Below are 23,791 nucleotides of genomic sequence, written 5' to 3'. Positions count from 1 at the left end.
AGTGAAATGTTTTAGTGATCACTCAAACAATAAGTAAGTTTAACTGCTTTTATTAGTAGCTCCTAGCTGATGAGCTCCTCAGGGTCAGTGGCCTTTGACCAAAAAAAAAAAAAAGATTCCGTAATCTCAGTGAACATTAAGGAATGAAGAGGCATGCCTTCAGAGGAAGCCAGAATCAAGTAATGAGAATCTGAGTCTTATCTGGGGGGCATGTGCTTCTGGAAGAAGCTCCCCATGTTGTCACCCCAGGGACTGCCCCAGGATAAGATGTATACCATTTAAGGATTCCTCCTTTACTTGGGGGCAGGTCAAGATGAGAGGATTCTTGGGCAGTGGTCTGTTCTTGACCACCCTTCTAGCAGACTCCACAGTCCTGGTGGTCCTGAAAGAGAGGGCACTGGGGGAGAAAAGGGGCCAGCCTCTTTGTAATGAACAGCCTGTGACTATCACCCCGGGGACTCAAAATCACTTGGCTTGTCTCCGTCTCTCATATGAGCAAAACCATATCCACAATCTGCTCACAAGACAAGGCAGATGGCCTCTCTTCATAGACAGCTCTGTGAGGCGAGAGGGCCTGCAGGGATGAAGGAGGTTCAATGATAGACTTCACCTTGATTATCTGATCGTGGGCTACCTCCTTCCCAGTTGCTCCATAAAGACATGGAATGATTTCCCATGAATGTTATTTTAAAGGGAATTACTTTCATATGGTCTTGAAGAAGAAAAATGATGTGTGTGCATACATATGTGTGTATTTACATATAGACATAGAGATGTATGTACATACATATGCATATATATATACACACACACACACACACACACAGAGAAAATGACAAAGCAAATGTAACAAAAAGCTAATAACTAGAGAATCTGAAGGAAGGAGGTACAAGAGTTGCTTGGTATACTAAAGATTTCAAAATCTGGGAGAAGAAAATTTTCTATATTATACAGAACAAAGTCAGTTGAGGCCGGATGCAATGGCTCACACTTAGAACCACAATACTTTGGGAGGCTGAGGCAGGAGGATTGCTTGAGCCCAGGAGTTTGAGACCAGTCTGGGCAACATGGTGAGACCCTCTCTCAAAAAAAAAAAAAAAAACAAAGTCAGTTGGAATTCAAAATGAATAAAAAGAGTCCATTAATAGTAGCTTTACACTTTAAATATTTACGAATAAATTTTGAGAGATGTACACAATCTTTCTGTAGAAAATGTAATTATCTTCTTAGGAGTCATAAGGAAAATTAAGCTAAATGAAGACAGACATCAGGTCCTGGGTGGAAAGATAACTATTGCAAAGATATCCTTTCTCAAGGTAATGTATACATTTAGAGTTAGAATAGTAATTAAGTTAATAAGGTTTTACGTTTTATTCTAAAAGTTATTTGCCTAGTTAGGCAAAAATTTCAAAGATCTTTGAAAAAGAGATTAACGGAAGGAGGGGCAGAGGTGACTAGCCCAGCATTGTCCGGTAGAACTCTCTGGAGTGATGTAAATATTCCACACATACAGTCCAATACAGTAACGATTGGCACATAGATATTGAAGACTTGAAATGTGGTTAGTGTGACTGAGGAAGCAGATTTTCAATTTTATTTAATTTTAATTAATTTTAATTTAAATAGCCACATGTGGCTACCAAGTGGAACAGTGCAGGCTAGCCTAATCAGATAATCTAGCATATTATAAAATGATAATAAAATAGTGAGGCACTGATCTAAAATTAGAAATTAGAAATATGAATCAGTGAATCTGAATGGAGGACAGAAACCCAACTAGATAGAGATAGAGATATTGAGATTTTGAAAAATATGTATGTGGATGTGTATTCATTAAAAACAATTTCAAAACAAGGAGATAAAGAATTATGTAATAAAGGACATACTATAACTGAATAGAATTTGGAACAAAATTAAAGCTAACTCCAACCAAAATTAACTTTAGCATTAATTTTAAAACCATGGACAGCTAGCAAAAATTTGATAATGAGTGTCAAGCCAATCATGGAGATGATTTTGCTTCTATTCTAAGGAACTAATCTTAAATGAAAAAAATAAGCTCAATGTCTGAAAGTATTTATTCATTGCAGTGTTTCTTATAATAGTGAAAAACCGAAGAATGTGGGAAAACACTTCACTTCAACACAAGAGGAAAGATGATTGTTTACATTGCTTTCAGTTATGGGAACTTTACATGGTTGTTAGAAATGAATGCTTGGAAGAAAGTGTAATAAATTAAAAGTTACTTATATAGGCAAGGCACCATGGCTCACAGCTGTAATCCCAGGGCTTTGGGAGGCTGAGGCAAAAGGATGGCTTGAGGACATGAATCCAAAACCAGGCTGGGCAACATAGCAAGACCCTGCCTCTGCAAAAAAAATTTTTTAAGTTAGCTGTAAGTGGTGGCATGCATCTGTAGTCCTGGCTACCAGAGAGGTTGAAGTGGAAGGATCGCTTGAGTCCAGGACGTGAAGGTTGCAGTGAGCCGTGACTGCGCCATTGCACTCTAGCCTGAGTGAGGGAGTGAGACTCCAACTGTTCAAAAAAAAAAAGATACTTATATGTTAAAGTATTATTTTAAAAATCTACTGTTCCATCACAAGGTAAGAGTTTAAAAACAAATAAAATAAACTAAAAATAAAAGTTAAAAAAAAAAAAGAAAAGAAACTTCCCCTTCCCCCTCAAAGGACTAGGGGATTGGAAAAGCCAGTAGTGTTACAAATCCACCTTCACGGACGGCTGCCCACATTTCTCCCACGCCCGCAGTGCCCTCTTCGGATTGATACACCGTCCCAGGGACTTTGCTTCCTACATGCTGGGCATCTTCATCTGTAACCTTTTGCTGTACCTGGCCTTTTACATCATCATGAAGGTAAGAGCGAGCGCCGGGAGCGGCTGCGTCGGGCCCTCGGGCAGGCGAAGGCGGAGACCCCTCCATAAGGCCGCATCTGCTTCTTCCCCTGCAGCTCCGCAGCTCTGAGAAGGTGCTCCCAGTCCCGCTCTTCTGCATCGTGGCCACCGCTGTGATGTGGGCTGCCGCCCTGTATTTTTTCTTCCAGAATCTCAGCAGCTGGGAGGTAAGAGGCCAGTTTTCTTATCCAAAAAGAACTTCTCTCTCCAACTTGCCATTTTGGCCTTTCTACCTCCCTCTCTTAATGTGTTTTCACAGTGTCTAAAATGAAAGTTTTCTCTACCAGGGATGGTTTTTAACAGCCATACATAAATGCACACTAACTGCGTGTGGTTATCATTCTCAGGGTGGCCCTTTATAAATCTGTAAGCACTATCGACATTGCAAACTTGGTCTTCATTGCATGTTGTATTACGACGCTGGTCCCAGTGGATGCTTAACGTGGTCAAAAGCCTGGAGTAGTGCATCTCCTCATCTTTCTCATAATCTCCACCCATCAACAAATACCCAGGCCGGGCGCGGTGGCTCACGCCTGTAATCCTAGCACTTTGGGAGGCTGAGGCGGGTGGATCACGAAGTCAGGAGTTCAACACCAGCCTGGCCAACATAGTGAAACCCCGTCTCTACTAAAAATACAAAAAAAATTAAGCAGGCGTGCTGGCGGGCGCCTGTAATCCCAGCTAGTCGGGAGGCTGAGGCAGGAGAATGGCTTGAACCCGTGAGACAGAGCTTGCAGTAAGCCGAGTTCCTGCCACTGCACTCCAGCCTGAGCAACAGAGCGAGACTCCATCTCAAAAAAAAAAAAAAAATACCCAAGCTCACGTATTATTACATCCCGTCCATAGATAGCAGAGCCGAAGCCTAAGAAATTACTGGTATATCTGAGGCACAGAACAGGAAGAAGTCTTAGCATTCCATCACAACAGTCACCACAACAGATTTTAGAACATTTCTGTCACTCCAGAAAGAAACCTCATACACAACAGCATTCACTCCTCACTTCTCCCTAACCCATTCACCCTAAGCAACTACTAAATCTACCTTTTGTCTCTGTGTATTTGCTTATTCTGGACATTTCATGTAAATGGAATCACACAATACACGGTCTTTGTGTCTGACTTCTTTCCCTTATGTGTCCTGGGTTCAAGCATGCTGTAACATACATAGTACTTCCTGTCTATTCATTGCTGAATAATATTCCATTATACTGACATACCACATTTTATCTATCTGCTCATCAGCTGATTGACAGTTGGATTGTTTCTATTTTTTTGTGTCATTATGAGTGATGCTGCTGTGAATATTTGTGTACAAGTTTTTTTCTTGAGGTAAAATATACGTATAAAATTTGCTATCATTACCATTTTAAAGTGTGCCATTCAGCGGTCATAAATACACATACATTCTTTTGTTTTTCCCCTCATCTCCCTCTCCCCCCACCCTTCCTGGACTCTGGTAACTACCAAACTATTCTCTATCTTCATGGGATCCACTTTTCTAGCTGCCTCATATGAGTGATATTTGTCTTTCCGTGCTTCACTTATTTCACTTAACATAATGGCCTCGAGTTCCATACATGTTGCTGCAAATGGCAGGATTTTATTCTTTTTTAAGGCTGAGTAGTATTTTTATTGTGTTTGTATGTATATGTACGTTGTCTATGTAGATATGTGTATCATATTGTCTTTGTCCGTACCTCCGTTGATGGGAACTTAGATTGATTCCGTATTTTGCCTATTGTGAACAGTGCTGTAATAAACACGGGAGTGCAGATAACTCTTTGACATACTGATTTCTTTTCTTTTGGAGATATATCAAGTAGTAGAATTGCTGAATCATATGGTAGCTCTACTTTTTTCTTTTTTCTGTTTTTTGTTTTTGTTTTTGTTTTTTGTTTTTTGAGACGGGGTCTTCCTCTGTCTCCCAGGCTGAAGTGCAATGGCATGATCTTGGCTCACTGAAACCTCCGCCTCCCAGGTTCAAGTGATTCTCCTGCCTCACCCTCCTGAGTAGCTGGGATTACAGGCGCCCGCCACCATGCCCAGCTAATGTTTTTTGTATTTTTAGTAGAGACGGAGTTTCACCATGTTGGCCAGGCTGGTCTCAAACTCCTGACCTTAGGTGATCCACCTGCCTGTGCCTTCCATGGTGCTGGGATTACAGGCGTGAGCCACTGTACCTGGCCGTAGCTCTATTTTTAGTTTTTTAAGGAACTTCCAAACTGTTCTCCACAGTGGCTGTACTAATTTACATTCCCACCAACAGTGTGTGAGAGTTCCCTTTCCTCCACATCCTCGCCAGCATCTGTTATTGCCTGTCTTTTTGATACGAGCCTTTTTAACAAGGGTAAGATGATATCTCATTGTAGTTGTGATTTGCATTCTCTGATGATCAATGATGTTGAGCACCTTTTCATATGCCTGTTTGTCATTTGTATGTCTTTTTTTTTTTTTTTTTTTTTTTTTTTTTTTGAGGCGGAGTCTCGCTCTGTCGCCCAGGCTGGAGTGCAGTGGCCGGATCTCAGCTCACTGCAAGCTCCGCCTCCCAGATTCACGCCATTCTCCTGCCTCAGCCTCCCGAGTAGCTGGGACTACACGCGCCTGCCACCTCACCCGGCTAGTTTTTTGTACTTTTTAGTAGAGACGGGGTTTCACTGTTTTAGCCAGGATGGTCTCAATCTCCTGACCTTGTGATCCGCCCACCTCAGCCTCCCAAAGTGCTGGGATTACAGGCTTGAGCCACCGCGCCCGGCCTTGTATGTCTTCTTTTGAGAAATGTCTATTCATGTCTTTTGCCCATATTTAAATTGGATTTTTTTCTCTTAGAGTTGTTTGAGCTCCTTATATGTTCTGGTTATTAATTTCTTGTCAATGGATAGTTTGCAAATATTTTCTCCCATTCTGTGGGTTGTCTCTTCACTTTGTCATTTCCTTTGCTGCGCAGAAACTTTGTAGCTTGATGTAATCTTTCTTTTCTATTTTTGCTTTGTTGCCTGTGCTTTCCAGGTCTTTGTGTACAGGTTTTTGTGTGGATGTATGTTTCATCGGAAGCTAACTTTTCAAACCAGACATCTAGTAGCATTTTTGTAACTTTCCAGATGTTCAATTCTTTGAACTGAGGGAATCTTGCCCATGTTCTGCCTCACCTTCCTCCAGGGAACTCCGGCCGAATCCCGGGAGAAGAACCGCGAGTGCATTCTGCTGGATTTCTTCGATGACCATGACATCTGGCACTTCCTCTCTGCTGCTGCTCTGTTTTTCTCATTCTTGGTGAGTTCGTATCTATCTTTTTGTGACTTCCTTCTCTCTTTACACCTTGTACTCTCGTTTTCTTCTTCTGCTCTTCCTTACATTGTTTTTTCATAGTCCTCTCTAATTTTACTTTCTATTTCCCCCTTGTAATTCAATACACAGACCATCTTATTTCTTTTATAAATTTTATATCCTTTGGTTAGATCTTTAGTTTTTCTTTTACCCTTCAATATCTTTAGACACAGAGGGACAAAATTATTTTCCCTAAGTTGCACAGCACATTTTTTCTGAATTGGTTATTAGACCTACATGCCCGAAATTCCCCCAGGAACCACTTTTAGCAATTCGGATAACATTGGGTTATTCCTTCTCATGCCATATTCACATTCCTCCTCCTCCTCCTCCAGTCTCCCTGAATATTTCACAAATATTTTACATATTCCTTAAGTGGCTTGGGATAGCAGCCACGCCTCTGTTGCCTTCTGATCAGTCTGTCCCAAAATCTCTCCTGTAGTTTCTCTGTTTTTTTGCCCCAACCCTTTCTCAGAAGCCATGCATATTTATATCAACCCTGAATTATAGTTCCATCCTTTAATCCTAACTTTGACTTTCCCCAATTAAAAGTCCATGGTGCCTGTAGGCAGGTTCAAGCGACAATTAACAACCCTACTAGACTCCCAGGCTCCAGACCACTAGACGCCTGGGCTCCCTGCTAAGCGGGCTCAGGCGGGCCGTATAACTTCAAGAGTGGAGCAGGGCTACCCCCTAGTGGCCAGTTTGGGAAGCTTAGCCAATCTGTATAAACATTCCTTGTCTTTTACTTCTGATCGTCGCCTTCATGAGAGAGACAGAGACAACAAAAGTGGAACCAAAGGTTCCACGTGGGGACAGTAGTAGTCGAGGGAACTAGAAATGGAGGAGAAGGGTACATTTCTTATATAGCAATACTCTATCCAACAGGACTTCATTCCCTTTGACTCTTGACCTAAATGTCCCCTAAGTAATGACTTCCCAGGCCACCCTATCAAAATTTTTTACCACCCCATACCTGATACTTCCTATATTCCCTCCATTATTTAACTTATATCCTTAGCACTTACTACTATCTAATGGGCTATATTTTACTCATGTATTTGTTTCATGTCTAAAGCCCTCTTTAGAATGTAAGCTACATGGAGAATAGGGATTTTTGTCTCTTTCATTATAAACTATATCTCCATAGCATCTGGAATAGCACATCATAAACCTTCACGAATGTTTGAATTAATTGACAAATGAATTGTATCATTAGAGTAAGTGCCTATTAAGAGCAAGGGATTGCAGAGAGCTGCAGAAGGCATGAGAATGAGAGGGAACTAACAGTTTCCAGTCTGTGGGCATCTCAGAGAGAAAACAGGACTTAGTGTGGCAGTGACTGTCCATTCCTTTCATTTCTCTGTCCCTCTCGTTTCAGGTTTTGTTAACTTTGGATGATGACCTTGATGTGGTTCGGAGAGACCAGATTCCTGTCTTCTGAACCTCCAACATTAAGAGGAGGGGAGGGAGCGATCAATCTTGGTGCTGTTTCATGAAAATTACAGTGACCGCAGCAAAGTAACCACTGCCAGATGCTCCACTCACCCTCTGTAGAGCCAACTCTGCTTTCACACAGGAAGGAGAGGGGCTGCGGGAGATTTAAACCTGCAAGAAGGGAGGCAGAAGGGGAGCCATGTTTTGAGGATAGACGCAAACCTGAGGAGCTGAGAAACACTCACTCCTTCCATGTGCAGCTCTGGGAGTACAACAGGGACAGGCGCTGCATCCAAGTCAACTCGCCATCTTGGGGCCCCTCCCACCCTCAAGGAGACTTGCCAGCAATGGCAGAATGCTGCTGCACGCTTCCCTCCGGTTGTCGCCCTGCCCAGAAAGGCCAGCAGCTTGGATTCCTGCCCAGAAACTGTGTTGGTCCCCTTCACACCTCTGCAACACCCGCTCTCCAGCAGGAGGATGTGATTCTTTAGAATATGGTGGGGAGGTGACCCCAGGCCCTGCCCTACTGGGATAGATGTTCTAGTGGCACCAGCTAGTCACCTCCCAGAAGAAACTCTGTATATTTCCCCCCAGGTTTCTGATGCCATCAGAAGGGCTCAGGAGTGGGGTTTGTCACGCATTCCTATTAACAAGTAACTGTCACTGGGACCAAGGCCTGGGTGCTTACATATTCCTTCGTGTCTTCATCTCACTGACCTGTGTGGACCTCATCACTCTAACTCCGCCTTCTTGGAAAGGCCCTGTCACTCCACAGATGTCTGGCCAGCTTCAAGGCAGAAGGAGAAACAGGAAAAGCTCTTTTAACAGCAGCACGAACAAGAGAAATGACTAACCATACTAAAAGACTGGTAACAGCAGCAGCAGCCAGACAGGCCTCACCTTAGGGACTTGGGCTGCCAGAGCAAATTCAGCAGTGAATTTCTTGAGTGAGCAGTGCTTTCTTGGCCCTCCCATTCACACAGCGCAGTTCTGTGCCCACATCACCTTTAGGGAAGAAATCAGCGTTCTAACCAGGGACACTACTTCAGGAGTCCTCCACAGCAAGTCTGCCATCTGTCACTTTATGTAGATCAGGGTTCTAGACTTCCTCCCTGAAGTTCTCAGAAGCAACTCTCAGGATGCACAGCTAATCTAGTATTGTCTAGTATTGTCTCTCGGTTGCACCTGACTCTCATTCTCTCCCCAGTAAGGTGTTGGCAAGCTCAGCATCCAGGTTCCACTCTCACACTGTCTGGCATCTCTGTGTCTGAGAAGTCCTACATTGACCAGGCTCCCTTGTTGCCTGGAGTATGATGTAATCAGAAAATAGATGCATAAATGTGCACATGCGTATATATTTGCTTGTGAAATTAAAGTCACCTCTCGCCTCTGCTTTCCTGATCATTTGTTAGAGACATGGATCAGGAATTTTTAAAAATTATTATTCTTTCTCTGAACTACTTGCATTGTGTTCATAAATCCATTTCAGAAGTTTGAACAGCAAGCTTTTCCTGATTTTAAAAACACAACGATGCTTTCAGTGAACTATTCTGTGATTTTTTTTTAAAGTCCCCAAATGTGTACTTAGCCTTCTGTTATTCTGTATTCTTTAAGAAGTGTTGGCTTCCATTGACCATATGAAGGCCACCAATTAAATGGTTGTGTTAATCCAACATGTAAAAAAAATTTTGGCAGGGCACAGTGGCTCACGCCTGTAATCCCAACACTTTAGGAGGCTGAGGCAGGAGGATCACTTGAGCCCAGGAGATTGACGCTCAGTGAACTATGATTGCATCCCTGCACTCCAGCCTGGATGACAGAGTGAGACCCCCATCTCTTAAAAAATAAAAAATAATAAAGATTTGAACCTGTTCCACTATGGCTGGTTTGACCTAATTTCTTTATCTTCACGCACTATGATTTCTAATCCGCAGAAGACCAAGGGAGGAAATGTGAACACAAAGTCCATTCAAGTCGCCCTGTGGCTGCAGTGAATAAATTTTCAGATGCATAACCTGTTTGGTAGCTTGTTCGGGAAAATGTGAGTCGAAATGGGGAGAGGGCCCTGGAGGAAAGGGTGGACTATGCTGCTGGAGCCTTCACTGTTTTCTGATCACGTCTGTCTTGTGCTACAAACTCACACACTGTGGTCAGTTTTGTTCCTACAACAATACTGAAAATCCAGACCAGGCTTGTTTTTACAAATACCAGTTCTAAATGTACGTGTTGCTAATTCTTTCCACAGCGCCAGTCTCACGGTTGGGAGACATAAAGTCATTCAGCTGTATCTGTAGGATTTACACAAGTGCTGGGGTGGAGGGGAGCACGGAGAGCTTAAAGAGCTTAACGAGCCATTTCTGTAGTACAGTGTCTATGATAACTCTCGCCTGGGTTCATGGACTTCGCTCTTTAAAAGGGAAAGGAAGAGTTACTCAGAAAGCTGAGTTCAACAGGAGCATAACTGGAGAAAAGCGGTCACTGTGAAGAGGCTCTTGGCAAAGTAAGCACAGAAGTAATAAGAGCGGTTCAGCTGGAGCAGGACAGAGATGTAGCAGCCAGAGGAGCAAAGCTGTGCACATAAAAAATGACCTCTTCACACCCCTGACAAATGCTGGAGAAGCAGCCCGACCTCTTTATGCTCCACGGTTTACTGACGGATTCGCCCGGTTTTATTTTAGCAGCAGGAGAAGCCAGTGGAATGCCGGAGTCTATCTGGGGAGGGGACTTTCCATGACTGAAAGAGGTCACTGAGCTAACTCCTTGGGGCAAAGAAAATGGCAGCTGCTCTCTATGTAACTCCAGGCACCCACCAGAAGTTTCTGTGGGGTGACAAAATGCATGTGTCGGTAAATCAAATACCCAAATCCTCCTCAATATGGGTGATAGTCTCTATCCAAAACTTAGGGGAAAGGGAGGAACAAAGATAAACACTATTCGCAGAAGGAACAGTACAATCTGTGGAAGATTCTGGAGTCCACCTACTCACGGTGTGCCCTTGGGTAAGTGGCTGAAACTCTCACCTCCTCAGCTGGCACATCTCCATGATTCTATGTGAGAATGGTGAAGGTGGAGGTGTGCAGGGTACCAGCAGCAGTGCTCACGCAGACGGGATCCTCAGCTCACCCTCCTGAATCCCACAGGGAGGCAGGGCAAGAGTGGATCGGTCAGCCAGTCTGGGATCTCTCTCCTCCAGGGGCTCTTCATTGAAACCAACTGTTCCGTTTCCTGTCCTCAGCTCCAGGAGGCCCTGAACAGGTTGGGAGGCCTCTTCACCTTCAGAGACAATGCCCACAGCTGTTCAGCTTCCTCCCATCCCTACCCCCATCTTTGTCCTTTGTGGCTGCATTTCCCTGACTCTGGCCCTGAATATCCTTATTCCACCTCAGATGAAAAACAAAACAAAAAAAAATGCTACCAAAGCTAGGGCCAAGTGGGAAAGCCTGGCTATTTATAATGTGACACCTCATCACTGCTGTCTCTGCCCTGGGAATCTCAAGGAAAACCTAGGTTTTCTCCTCTCAACCCTGTTTCAGGGAATGCCACGTGCAAATGTTTCCCTCCCTTCCCACCCTTATTACCAAACATTCTGTAGGACAAGCTTGCATCTTCAGCTAAGGAGAACGCTTCAGCCTACAGGTGACAAAACAGTCCCTGAAAGCAGAAGCATGGTTTTGAAATGAACCACTATGAATCTAATGTCCCTGGTGAAACTAAGAAGAAGCACTATCGGTAGAGATTCTGTTTGCTCTGCTCGAGTCAATGGAAAATGCTTGTTTACCGTGATTCCACCCAGCTTGTAGTAGTTTTGTTTTTTGTTGTGGTTGTTGTTTTAACACTGGAGGAGACAAGATATATTTACATGGCTAAGTTTTAATGTCTCCTCAATACGAAGACACCTTTGTTAACAAGGTTAAGTGCATGTTAAATCTTAGGCCTGAATACTCATGAATTGGAGGAATCTGGGGAAGAGTCACGGATCAGCCTTCACCGCTGAGTTTCTGGAACACCAGAGTAAGGGAGTTTCACCTGGGTCACCTCTGTAGAAAGAGACCTCTACTCAACGAATTCCAAGGCAGGGCCTGTTTACACTGGACAGCTTTCCTGAAGCATGGTCTTGCTATCCTTATTGTAGTACAAAAAAGACTAGATGGTCATCATTGTTCATGAAGAAGTACCCTTTGCTCCCCCAATTTTAGAGAGAAGATCCCTGCCTTCTTCTTAAATATCTCTAGATCAAGAGATTTTATCATTTTCCCTGAATTCTTAAAATTGTTTAAATTCCTTGGCTCTGTCCTACATCCTTTTGTCTACCTTGAAGTCCCTGTCATCTAAGGTTTATTCGTTTCACTGGAGATGAACAATAGCTGGCATTTTTGTAATATAAAAGAGCCTTGAAGTCATGTTACATTTCAGTCAAGTGCTAAATAAAAACTAGGGGTCCCATCTCCTGTCCCAGCATTGTAGTTATGATTTAAAAATCGACAGATTTAAACAGTGAAAGATTTTCAAATCAAGGCAAGAGAAATCTGATATACAGTCTCCACATGGCTTGCTCCTGGACCCCTGTTTTATATTTAAATCTTGACTTTTTTGTGTGAATTATGACTCTAGGTGCTTTAAGCGGAATATCATCCAAAATAATTCAAACAATCTCTCTTTTAGGGTGCTGCAACATTACCATCCCAGGAAGAAGTGGGTTTGCATTTTATGATTTACATTAAATTGTTTATCTGAACCTTTCACAAGGCACCCTGGTACTAGACAGGCCTCTTCTAGGAAACAGGACATATTTAGGCATGAGGTTTACTCTGCTTTTATCTCAACATGGGACACCTTGCGAAGTAATAAGCTTTTTGAGGGGGTGCATTTCCCCTTTATTCTCTCATCACATCTCTGTTCACTTACATAGAATCAGAAATATAGTTTTACTAAACAGTCACGAAATATTTGGGCTAGACTCAGATGGACATGAAAAAAACAGATGATTATAATCTGTTTGTGATAATCAGGCCAAAAACTACAAGAAGAGAACATCCTTATAAGAATCTTATCATTATGTGTAGAACAGAAAAAAATTCAAGTAATTGTCAGCAATGTTTATGCTGAAATGTAAAGCCCTAATTGCTGATAGCATCTCTCTCACAACCGAATTCCTTGAGAGCATATTTGGTTCTGGAGGCCTCCCTAAGAGACCTCTTCAGGGAGGTTCAGGCTTTCTCTATGGTTCCCAGTTCGACCACAAAACCAAACACAGAAATAAAGTAATTAGGGAGACCCAGCTTGGGCTCTGGTATCAGAGAAGGATGCTGGTTCTCAGGGAAGGGTGGCTTTGAAGAAATAGGCTTCTCACTGAGATTCCTCCAAACATGTCTGAGAATTTCAAGTTGACTTTCAAAGGCTAGAACTTTATAATAATTATGTGGATGGAACGTTCACGAAAAGGAAAACTGAGATGCGGCAAGAATAACATAAACCTGGAAGACCTCAAATGGAGACTCATTCGAAGGTCAAGCTCAAGCAGTTAGTGATTTCTGAAAGTCTAAGGGGGAAGGGAACAGATATGATTTTAGCCTGAACCATCCCTAAAAGCTGTGAATGTGGAAGGTGACTTTAAACAAGAAGGTCAATGAGACTGGATTGGGACAAACAGGGAAAGATAGCTGCTTCTTTGAGTAATGGAAGCTAAGAGCTAAGCTAGAAGGAAAAGAAAATTACTTAACTTCATGAAAAGCATTGGGTAGTAGTGTTGATGACACGGATGACGCATGGAGCCTGCAGAAGGCCGTTTCAGTGTCTATAAAATGGGTTGCGGACGGGGGACTAAAGGAGGAGGAAAAACTTTTGATGTGATGGGTGTGATCTTGTTTTCAAACAAACTGAAAGCAAAAGAAAGGAAGCCTTGGGGTCCACTGAGCTGAGACTACAGAGACTACTTACTACAGGCAGAATTTTAAAATATCATATTGGGACTAACAGGGAAGCTTACAGCCTATCGGCCTGTCCTGCCCTGGGGAAGTGAATAATTATCATTCCTAGGTAAAAGGGGAGAAGTCAGAAAAATAAGAGAGATGATTTAACTGATGACCTCAAAGTTTTCATAAGAAAAATGAAAGTCCCAGTTTTAATCTCAGCAGAAAACAGAGATCTAGAGAGAAGGATAATTGGAGTGGGGATGATTTTATTCCATCCTTGAAGAAACAAAAATAGCTCCTCTGCCTAACTCTTCCTAAAGGTTGCAACAACCTCACTCTGCTGGAGGACAAGTATGGGACTGAAGCTTTCAGTCTGCCCTCTTAGTGAGATCTTACTATTGGAAACTTATGTCCTCAATTCCTACCTTCCAATTTCTATTTATAGAACATTAAGGTTGGCATAACTGGTCATTAAAACAGCCAACATTTGGCTGGGTGCGGTGGCTCACATCTGTAATCCCAGCACTTTGGGAGGCCAAGGCGGGTGGATCGCTTGAGGGCAGGAATTCAAGACCAGCCTGGCCAATGTGGCAAAACCCCGTCTCCCGTCTCTACTAAAAATACAAAAAATTATGGCCTGGCGCAGTGGCCCATGCCTGTAATCCCAGCACTTTGGGAGGTCGAGGCGAGTGGATCACCTGAGGTCAGTAGTTCGAGCCCAGCCTGGTCAAAATGGCAAAACCCTGTCTCTACTAAAAATACAAAAAATAATAATAATAATTAGCCAAGTGTGGTGGCTTGCATCTGTAATCCCAGCTACTCGGGAGGCTAAGGCAGAAGAATCGCTTGAACCCGGGAGGCAGAGGTGGCAGTGAGATGAGATGGCGCCACTGCACTCCAGTCTAGGGGACAGAGCAAGACTTCATCTCAAAAAAAAAAAAAAAAAAAAAATTAGCTGAGCGTGTTGGCATGCGCCTGTAGTCCCAGCTATTCAGGAGGCTGAGGCACAAGAATCTCTTGAGCCTGGAAGGTGGAGGTTACAGTGAGCCATGATTGCACCACTGCACTCCAGGCTGAGCAACAGAGCGAGAGTCTGCCTCAAAAAAAAAAAAAAAAACCAACATTCATCATTGGGCACTCTGCCAAGGGTTTTATACACATAACCACATCTAATCCTGAAAACCTCCCTGAGAAGTTATTACTATTACCATTAGTTCCATTTCCTAGATGGAGAAACTGAAAGTTGGAGAAGTCACTGTTCAGTAGGTGAAGTGAATGGTGCAGAAACCTGGACTAATAGGAATGAGTGGCTCAGGTAATAAGAGCAGAGAGAAGGACAACAGACTGTGCTGCAAGGAAGATTCACCTTTTATTTTTGTGTGTACCTATATGTGCAAAACACAGGCCTAGAATTATATAACTGTTGACAGTATTAACAAAAAGAAAAGCATTTTGCAAAATATGGAAGACATATGCCTGATCTACAAACCTGAGTAACAATGGAACTCATTGTGCCTTATGAAAGCTAATCAATAAAACCGCGGCTATGGAGCATTTTGGCTCTCTAAACTGGAACAGCTGGATTTATATAAGGACCGTTGCTTCAGGTTCTAAGCTTGTAAAGTTAAGAACCAAAGTCCTTTTTATAAATTCAATGATTGCACTTGGCAAAACACTATAGACCCAAAGATTCATTTTAAATTAAAATATATGTGGCATAAAGCATCAGGTTACTACTGGGAGCCTGTTGTTTCAAAAACGAAATTTAAAATGGAGAGAAAGCACAGGAATGTAGTGGGGTTATTTATTTTCTAAAAGACATTCAGTCGCCCAGTGCGTTGGCTCATGCCTGTAGTTCTAGCGCTTGGCAGGAGGACCACTTGAGGCCAGGAGTTTGAAACCAGCTTGGACAACATAGCAAGATCCTGTCTCTACAAAAAAAGAAAATTAGAGGTTAAAAAACATTCAAAAATTCAAAAAGTTGTCAGGAGTCTAAAAGTTCTCCAAAGCTGCCTCCAAAACCAATCTGTGCTGGCCCCACGGATCAGGCAGAATCTACAGCTCCCTCAGTGGTCAAACCATCTTTGTTCTTGGTCTGTGGGCCCAGCTCTCTCCTCCTATAAGGTAGTAGTTTCATCCCAGCTACTTTAAATTTTCTTCCCCCAAAAAATTTAAAGAAAAATGTTAGGCCGGGCACAGTGGCTCACACCTGTAATCCCAGCACTTTGGGAGGCCAAGGCGAGCGGATCACGAGATCAGGAAATGGAGACCATCCTGGCTAATATGGTGACACCCTGTCTCTACTAAAAATACAAAACAGTAGCCAGGCGTGGTGGCAAGCGCCTGTAATCCCAGCTACTTGGGAGCCTGAGGCAGGGGGAATCACTTGAACCCGGGAGGCAGATGGAGGATGCAGTGAGCCAAGATCGCACCACTGCGCCACTGCACCCTGGCCTGGCAACAGAGTGCGACTCTGTCTCAAAAAAAAAAAGAAAAAGAAAAAGAAAAAGAAAAGGAAAGGAAAATTTTTAGACAAAGGAACTAGTTGCACTGAACTGGAAAATCATATTTCCTCATTTAGGGTATAATGATAATGGTGATAAATGTTTCTAAGTTTGTCCAGAAATAAGACAAAAAAAGCAATAGGACTTGGTTTGGAACTCTGACATGCTAACATACTCCTGTTTCACCTCCTGTACTAAGCTGTCTGTTGGACTTTTTAAAAAATATATTTAAAGTGGGCCAGGCACGGTGGCTCAAGGCTGTAATCCCAGCACTTTGGGAGGCCGATGGGGCCAGATCACTTGAGGTCAGGAGTTCAAGCCCAGCCTGGGCAACATGATGAAACCCCGTCTCTACTAAAAATACAAAATTAGCTCGTGTGATGGTGCATGCCTGTAATACCAGCTACTCAGGAGGCTGAGGCAGGAGAATCACGTGAACCCAGGAGGCAGAGGTTGCAGAGAGCTGAGATCACACCACTGCACAACAGCCTGGACAATAGAGTGAGACTCTGTCTCAAAAAAATAAAAAATAAAAATATTTAAAGTGAATTTGCACATCACTTCATGGCAGCATTTTTTAAAAAAGGTAGGGGGGATATAACCTAATTAAACCATGAATTCCCAGAAACCTTCCCAAACCAGTTAGTTCTACACAACTGCAGTCAGCCTGCAGCCTTTTTCCAAACCATGGATCTGAATGTGATTAAGCAATGTAAGAAAGCACCACCAACCAGACCCACACAGCAGAAACTTAGTTAAAAGCTGGATGTTAGCATCTTCCCCCAAAATCTTCCCTAAAATCTGTAGCTGATTTGATCATGTGAAAAATTAAGTAGCACACTGATACTAGTTAACCAACCTACCTGACTTCTGAACTTATCCAAGAAGCAAATAAGCGTCATCTCCTTAATTTCTCATGGGAGGAAAAGAGCAAAGGCGCTGTTGACTCTGACCAACCAGATATATGCTAGTATAGACTGTATTTCAGTCTCACGTGCAGGAGAGGTGGAAATGAGGATGGTTATGGAAAATACATTTAAAACCTCATTTGTCCTCAACAACAACCCTGTGAGGTATGCAGGACAGGTAATAATAACAATAAACAGGTAAGAATGAGAAGCAAAAAGACACAAAGAAGTTATGCCACTTTCCCAAAGTCACAGCCAGGTAACAGGGGAACAAGACACAAAATAGTGCCATGTCTTCTAAAGAATTACAGTGCGTTGGTTCACACCTGTAATCCCAGCACTTTGGGAGGCTAAGGAGGGAGGATCTTTTGAGCCAGGAGTTCAAGATCAGCCTGAGCAACATAGTGAGACCTTGTCTCTCCAAATTTTTTCAACTAACTGGGCAAGGTGATGCACACTTGTAGTTCCAGCTACATGAGTAGGTGAGGCAGGAATATCCCTTGAGCCCAGGAGTTTGTGGTTGCAGTAAGCTATGATCACACCACTGCACTCCAGCCAGGGTGACAGAAAGATCTCTCTTTGAGACCTCTTTTTAGAACTTGTCTCAAAAAAAAAAAAAAAAGCAATGACAGTAAAATGACTTTTAGATATTGCCTACTCAGGGGAAATTTATTAAGAGAAAACCAACATCTATTCAAACTTCCAGCTGGGTGCAGTAGCTCAAGCCTGTAATCCCAGCACTTTGGGAGGCTGAGGTGGGTGGATCACTTGAGGTCAGGAGTTTGAGACCAGCCTGGAGAACATGGTGAAACCCTGTCTCTACTAAAAATACAAAAATTAGCCAGGCATGGTGGTGGGCGCCTATAATCCCAGCTACTCTGGAGGCTGAGGCAGGATAATCGCTTGAACTCAGCAGGCAGAGGTTACTGTGAGCTGAGATCATGCCATTGCACTCCAGCCTGGGTGACAGAGCGAGACTCCATCTCAAATAAAAAAACAAACTTCCATAGATAATTTTTTCTTAATCTTTTCATTTAGGTATAAAATATATTCAGTAATGGACAAAATGTATACTATTCTTAAGTGTATATGGGTTGATGAATTTTTACATATATATACACACATATGCATGTACACACACGCACACATACATTCACCAATGTAACCACTGTTAAGATGCAAAACATGGTAGGCCCGGCGCGGTGGCTCAAGCCTGTAATTCCAGCACTTTGGGAGGCCGAGACGGGCGGATCATGAGGTCAGGAGATCGAGACCATCCTGGCAAACACAAAAAACTAGCCGGGCGAGGTGGCGGGAGCCTGTAGTCCCAGCTACTGGGGAGGCTGAGGCAGGAGAATGGCGTAAACCCGGGAGGCGGAGCTTGCAGTGAGCTGAGATCCAGCCACCGCACTCCAGCCTGGGTGACAGAGCGAGACTCCATGAAAGAAGGGAAGGGAAGGGAAGGGAAGGGGAGGGGGAGGGGGAGGGGGAGGGGAGGGGAGGGGAGGGGGAGGGGGAGGGGGAGGGGGAGGGGGAGGGGGGAAGGAGGGGGGAAGGGGGGAGAAGGGGAGGGGGGAAGGAAGGGGAGGGGGAGGGGGATGGGGAGGGGGAGGGGGAGGGGGAGGGGGAGGGGGAGGGGGAAAACATTTCCGTCATTCTCATACCTGTACCAAGTCAATCCCTGCCCCAGAGATAACTACTATTCTGTCTGACTTTTCTCACCATGTAGGATGTACTCCTGGGCTCAAGTGTTCCTCCCACCTTGGCCTCTCAAAGGGCTAGGATTACAGGCATGAACCACCACACCTACGCAGTATCTGTGAGATGTATCTGTGTGCATCAGTAGCTTCATTTTGCAATATATGACATTTCATTTATGTTTTTTCCTATTGATCAACATTTGAGCTGTTTCCAGTTTGCGGCTACTTTAAAGAAAGCTGCTATATGAACTTTTTTTTTTTTTCCCCAAGATGGAGTTTCACTCTTGTTGCCCAGGCTGGAGTGTAATGGCATGCAACCTCGGCTCACTGCAGCCTCTGGCTTCCAGGTTCAAGTGGTTCTCCTGCCTCAGTCTCCCGAGTAGCTGGGATTACAGGCACCCGCCACCACACCCAGCTAATTTTTTGTATTTTTAGTAGAGACAGGGTTTCATCATGTTGGCCAGGCTGCTCTCGAACTCCTGGCCTCAGGTGATCCATCTGCCTCGGGCTCCCAAAGTGCTGGGATTACAGGCATGTGCCACCGTGCCTGGCCAACTATGAACATTCTTATACATGTCTTTTGGTGAGTTTTTTTCCATGGTATATACTTAGTATACTACAGAATTGCTAAGTTACAGAGTAGGTATGTCTACATCATTAAAGGATACTGCTAACAGTTTTCCAAAGGGGCTGTACCAATTTACACCCTCATCAGTGCTGTATGAGAGTTCCCATTGTTCCACATCTTTGCCAGCATTTGGCATTTATCAGTTCTTTCTAATTTGGCCTCTCTAGATGAGAATGAAGTGGTATCTCATTGTATTTTATTTTGCATTTCTATGATGACTAATGATGTTGAGCCCTTTTTCATAGACTTCTTAGCCATTTGTGTGAAAGATTGTTCAAGTTCTTTGCCCATTTTGAAAATCAGCTTATGAGTCATTTTAAAAGTCTTTGACAATCTGTGACTTGATGAAAAAAATTCTGAATTTTAATGAAGTCCAATCTAACAATTTTTTTCTTATATGGTTATGGTTGGCTATTTCCTATGGTGTCTTCTAAAATACTAGTTCTCAACTTTTTTAGTCTCAGGATCCATTTATATTCTTAAACACTTTTGAGGAACCCAAAGAGTTTTTGTTTATGTGGGTTGTATCTGTCAATATTTAGCATATTAGAAATAAAAATAGAAAATTTACAAATATTTATTAATACACTTAAAGATAATAAACTCATTACATAATACAAATAACATTTTATGGAAAATAACTACATTTTTCCAAACAAACAAAAATTGTGAGAACGTTGATACCGTTTTACATTTCTATAATCTGTTTAATGTCTGACTTGATAGACAATAGCTGAATTCCTGTATGGGTTTCTGCATTCACTTTGCTGCAGTATGTGTTTTGCTTGAAGTACTGTCAAGTATCACTTAACGATGGTGATACATTCTGAAAAATGTGTCATTAGGGGATTTTGCTGTTATGCCAACATCATGGAGTGTACTTACACAAACCTTCATGGTACAGCCTACTACACACCTAGGCTACAAACTTGTATAGGATGCTACTGTACTGAATACTATAGACAACTGTAACACAATGGTAAGTATTTGGGTATCTAAACACATGTAAACATAGAAAAGGTACAGTAAAAATATGGTATAAAATATTTTTAAAATGGTACACCTATACATAGGGCACTTACCATGAACAGAGCTTGCAGGACTGGAAGTTGTTCTGGATGAGTCAATGAGCGAGTGGTCAGTGAATGGGAAGGCCTAGGACATTACTCTGCATTAAACTTTATAAACACTGTACACTTAGGCTACACTAAATTTATTTTCTAAACAAATATTTTTCTTCAATAAATGAAACAACTTACTATTACGTTTTTACTCTTAAACTTTTTAATTTTTTAACTTTTTTACTCTTTTGTAATAACAGCTTCAAACACAAACACATTGTAAAGTTGTACAAAAATATTTTATTTCTATCTTTATTCTACACTTTTTTCTATTTTTAAACTTTTTTATTTTTTATTTTCTTTTTTGAATTTGAATAAGTCAGTAATTTTTTATTTTCTTACTTTTTAAACATTTTGTAAAAAACTAAGACACAAACATACACATTAGCCTAGGGTCAGGACAGTCAATATCACTGTCTTCTGCCTCTCCATCTTGTCCCACTAGAAGGTCTCCACGGGCAAACACACAGGGAGCTGTCATCTCCTATGACAACAATGCCTTCTGGAATACCTCCTGAAGGACCTGCCTGAGGCTGTTTCCCAGTTAACTTTTTAAAAAAATAAGTAGAAAGGGTACACTCTACAATAACAATAAAACTATGGTATAGTAAATACATAAACCAGTAATATAGTCATTTATTATCATTATCAAGTATTGACTACTGTATATAATTTTATTGCTGTACTTGTATGTGACTAGTAGCACAGTAAGTTTGTTTACACCAACATCACCACAAACACATAAATAATGCCTTGTGCTAGGGCGTTATGATGGCTATCATGTCACTAGGCGATAAGAACTTTTCAACTCCATTATACCTCATGGAACGAACGTCACGTATATTCAGTCATTGAGCAAAATGTCCTCATACAGCACATAACTATGTATGAAGAAAATCTAAACTCAAACTAAAATATGTAGTTGAAAAGGGAAGAACATTTTAATAGCCTTTTTAGATAATTGTGGGTATTTTTCTCCAATACTATACCAAAACTCAACAAATGGTAGCTCCCCAAAATTGGTTGCAATGGCATTTGAAACCATATCAGTAAACTTTTCATGTTGTGTTACACTGAAATTCATTGGTCTATTTTGCACTTGAATGGATTTTTTTTACTCACGCATGGTTTTGTAACAGCATGACTTGGCCATTTGGAAAATACTGGTTCACTGAATTATACAAACCTTCCAAACACTGACACATTTCATTATACAATTATTAATAAATACATATACAATTCATTAATGTCACCACTCATCTCATCAGAGAAGTCTTAGTGGGAACCTGTCAAGCTCACAGTGGCAAATACTGTGACGGGCTCGTTTCATTCATTTTTGAGAAAATGTCTGTCAAATACTCAAGTCTAAATAACCATAGATTTTAGCCATTCTTTTTTTTTTTTTTTTTTTTGAGGTGGAGTCTCACTCTGTTACCCAGGCTAAAGTGCAGTGGCACAATCTTTGGTCACTGCAGCTTCTGCCTCCTGGGTTCAGGCGATTCATGTGCCTCAGCCTCCTGAGTAGCTGGGACTGCAGGTGCATGCCACCCCCAGCTAATTTTTGTATTTTTAGGAGAGACAGGTTTTGCCATGTTGGCCAGGCTGGTCTTGAACTCCTGGCCACAAGTGATCCACTCACACCAGACTTCCAAAGTGCTGGGAATACAGGTGTGAGCCACCACGCCCATCAGCCATTCTTTCCACTAAAAATAGCAATCTATGAAACAGTATTCCATTTAAAAAGCCACTATTTTCTCCCACGATTCAAACAATTTCCCTAGTGCTTTCCCTTGAGCTAACTGCTATACTTTGGTTTGCAACAGAAGTATTTTATGTTTGCTTTCCATGTGGTCCCAGAATACCAAATACTAATGTAATGTTTAAAGATAATATTAAAAGGAAGTGTACTCAAGGGTCAAATTTTAATAAAATTAATACATTTTATTGCTCCATCAAGGACATTCTAAGGTGAACTTTTTTTTACTATGAGTTTATGATGATCATTAGGACAGTCGTGATGCCATTGCCTTGATTCATGCTAGAGGATCAGCAATTTTACCCACCATTGCTTTTACACTGTAAGCACAAACATCGACACAATGTATAGGCATGCCACATCTTAGTACTAGCAAAAAAAAAACTTTTGACCTTATGGACTCCTGAAAAAGATTTCAGAAAACCCCGGAGATTCTGGGGGCCACATTTAAAAACCACTATTCTAGGATCTTTAGTGTTTTACCTTTCACAATTAGGTCTAGAATCCATCTCAAATTAATTTTTATGTGTACTTTGAGGTAAGGGTCTAGTTTTCCCCCTCCCCCTACAGATATCCATTGGCATCAGCACAATTCATTGAAAAGACAATCTTTTACTCACTGAAATGCAATTGGCAGCTTTGTCATCAATCAATTGACTATATATGTGTAGTCTATTTCTGAAATTTCCGTTTCCTTCCATCAGTTTACCATCTATCATTGTGCCATTATCACACTGTTTTAATTACCAAGTTTTACACTAATTTTTTGGTAGTTTAAGTCTTCTAACTTTGTTCTTTAAGATGGTCTGGGCTATTCTAGGATCTTTACATTTCTATAATTATTATATTAAATACTATAAAAATTTTAGAATCAGTTTGTCAATTTCCAACTCTCCTCAAAAAATATCTGCAGTGATTTAAGTTGCAATTGCATATCTCTATAGATACATCTGAATGGCATTGCATCCTTTCTGCTCTTTTTTTTTTTTTTTTTTTTTTTTTTGAGACGGAGTCTCACTTTGCCCAGGCTGGAGTGCAGTGGTGCAATCTCGGCTCACCGCAAGCTCCGCCTCCTGGGTTCCCGCCATTCTCCTGCCTCAGCCTTCTGAGTAGCTGGGACCACAGGCGCCCGCCACCACGCCCGGCTAATTTTTTTTTTTGTATTTTTAATAGAGACGGGGTTTCACTGCGTTAGCAAGGATGGTCTCGATCTCCTGGCCTCGTGATGCGCCCGCCTAGGCCTCCCAAAGTGCTCGGATTACAGGCGTGAGCCACTGCACTTGGCCCTTTCTGCTTCTTTTGAGCTCCTTTAATTTTTCCCAGCAACATTTTATAATTTTTGGTGGGTAGCTTTATTGCTTAGTAATACACTGGCAGGGAATACCACTAAAATGTTGAATAATTATCATTCTTGTTTCTAACTTCAGGGGGATATCATTAAGTGCGACAGCTGTGGGGTTTTGGTTTTTTTTTGTTTTTTTTTTGTAGATGTGCTTTATCAGATTGAGAATGTTTCTCTTTCTATTTTGTTTAGCATTTTTGCCATCAATGGATGCTGAATTTTATTAACTGAGTTACTACATGATTTGTT

The 23,791-nt window shown here is 42.0% G+C and overlaps 1 protein-coding gene and 1 pseudogene across 7 annotated transcripts in view; both read left to right on the top strand.

Moving 5' to 3' along the window:
- SIDT1 (SID1 transmembrane family member 1) overlaps window positions 1-7,752 on the top strand; it is a 97,459-nt gene extending 89,707 nt beyond the window's left edge. For all 6 annotated transcript variants that reach the window (XM_033211248.1, XM_033211247.1, XM_033211246.1 and 3 more), the window contains 4 exons: window positions 2,767-2,872; window positions 2,967-3,077; window positions 6,067-6,180; window positions 7,616-7,752. In XM_033211248.1, the coding sequence (XP_033067139.1) occupies window positions 2,767-2,872; window positions 2,967-3,077; window positions 6,067-6,180; window positions 7,616-7,678 (394 nt within the window). In that variant the 3' untranslated portion in view covers window positions 7,679-7,752. The remainder of the gene's footprint in view (window positions 1-2,766; window positions 2,873-2,966; window positions 3,078-6,066; window positions 6,181-7,615) is intronic.
- On the top strand, window positions 7,736-9,544 carry LOC117083509 (annotated as a pseudogene). The gene has a single exon (XR_004437109.1). The product of XR_004437109.1 is annotated as an uncharacterized LOC117083509 (transcript).
- The last annotated feature ends 14,247 nt before the right edge of the window (window positions 9,545-23,791 follow it).

This window comes from Trachypithecus francoisi, unplaced genomic scaffold (assembly GCF_009764315.1).
Source record: "Trachypithecus francoisi isolate TF-2019V2 unplaced genomic scaffold, Tfra_2.0 Lachesis_group0, whole genome shotgun sequence".
Taxonomy (NCBI): Eukaryota; Metazoa; Chordata; class Mammalia; order Primates; family Cercopithecidae; genus Trachypithecus; species Trachypithecus francoisi.
The sequence above is the reverse complement of the archived record's forward strand: the minus strand, read 5'-3'. Positions and strand labels throughout refer to the sequence as shown.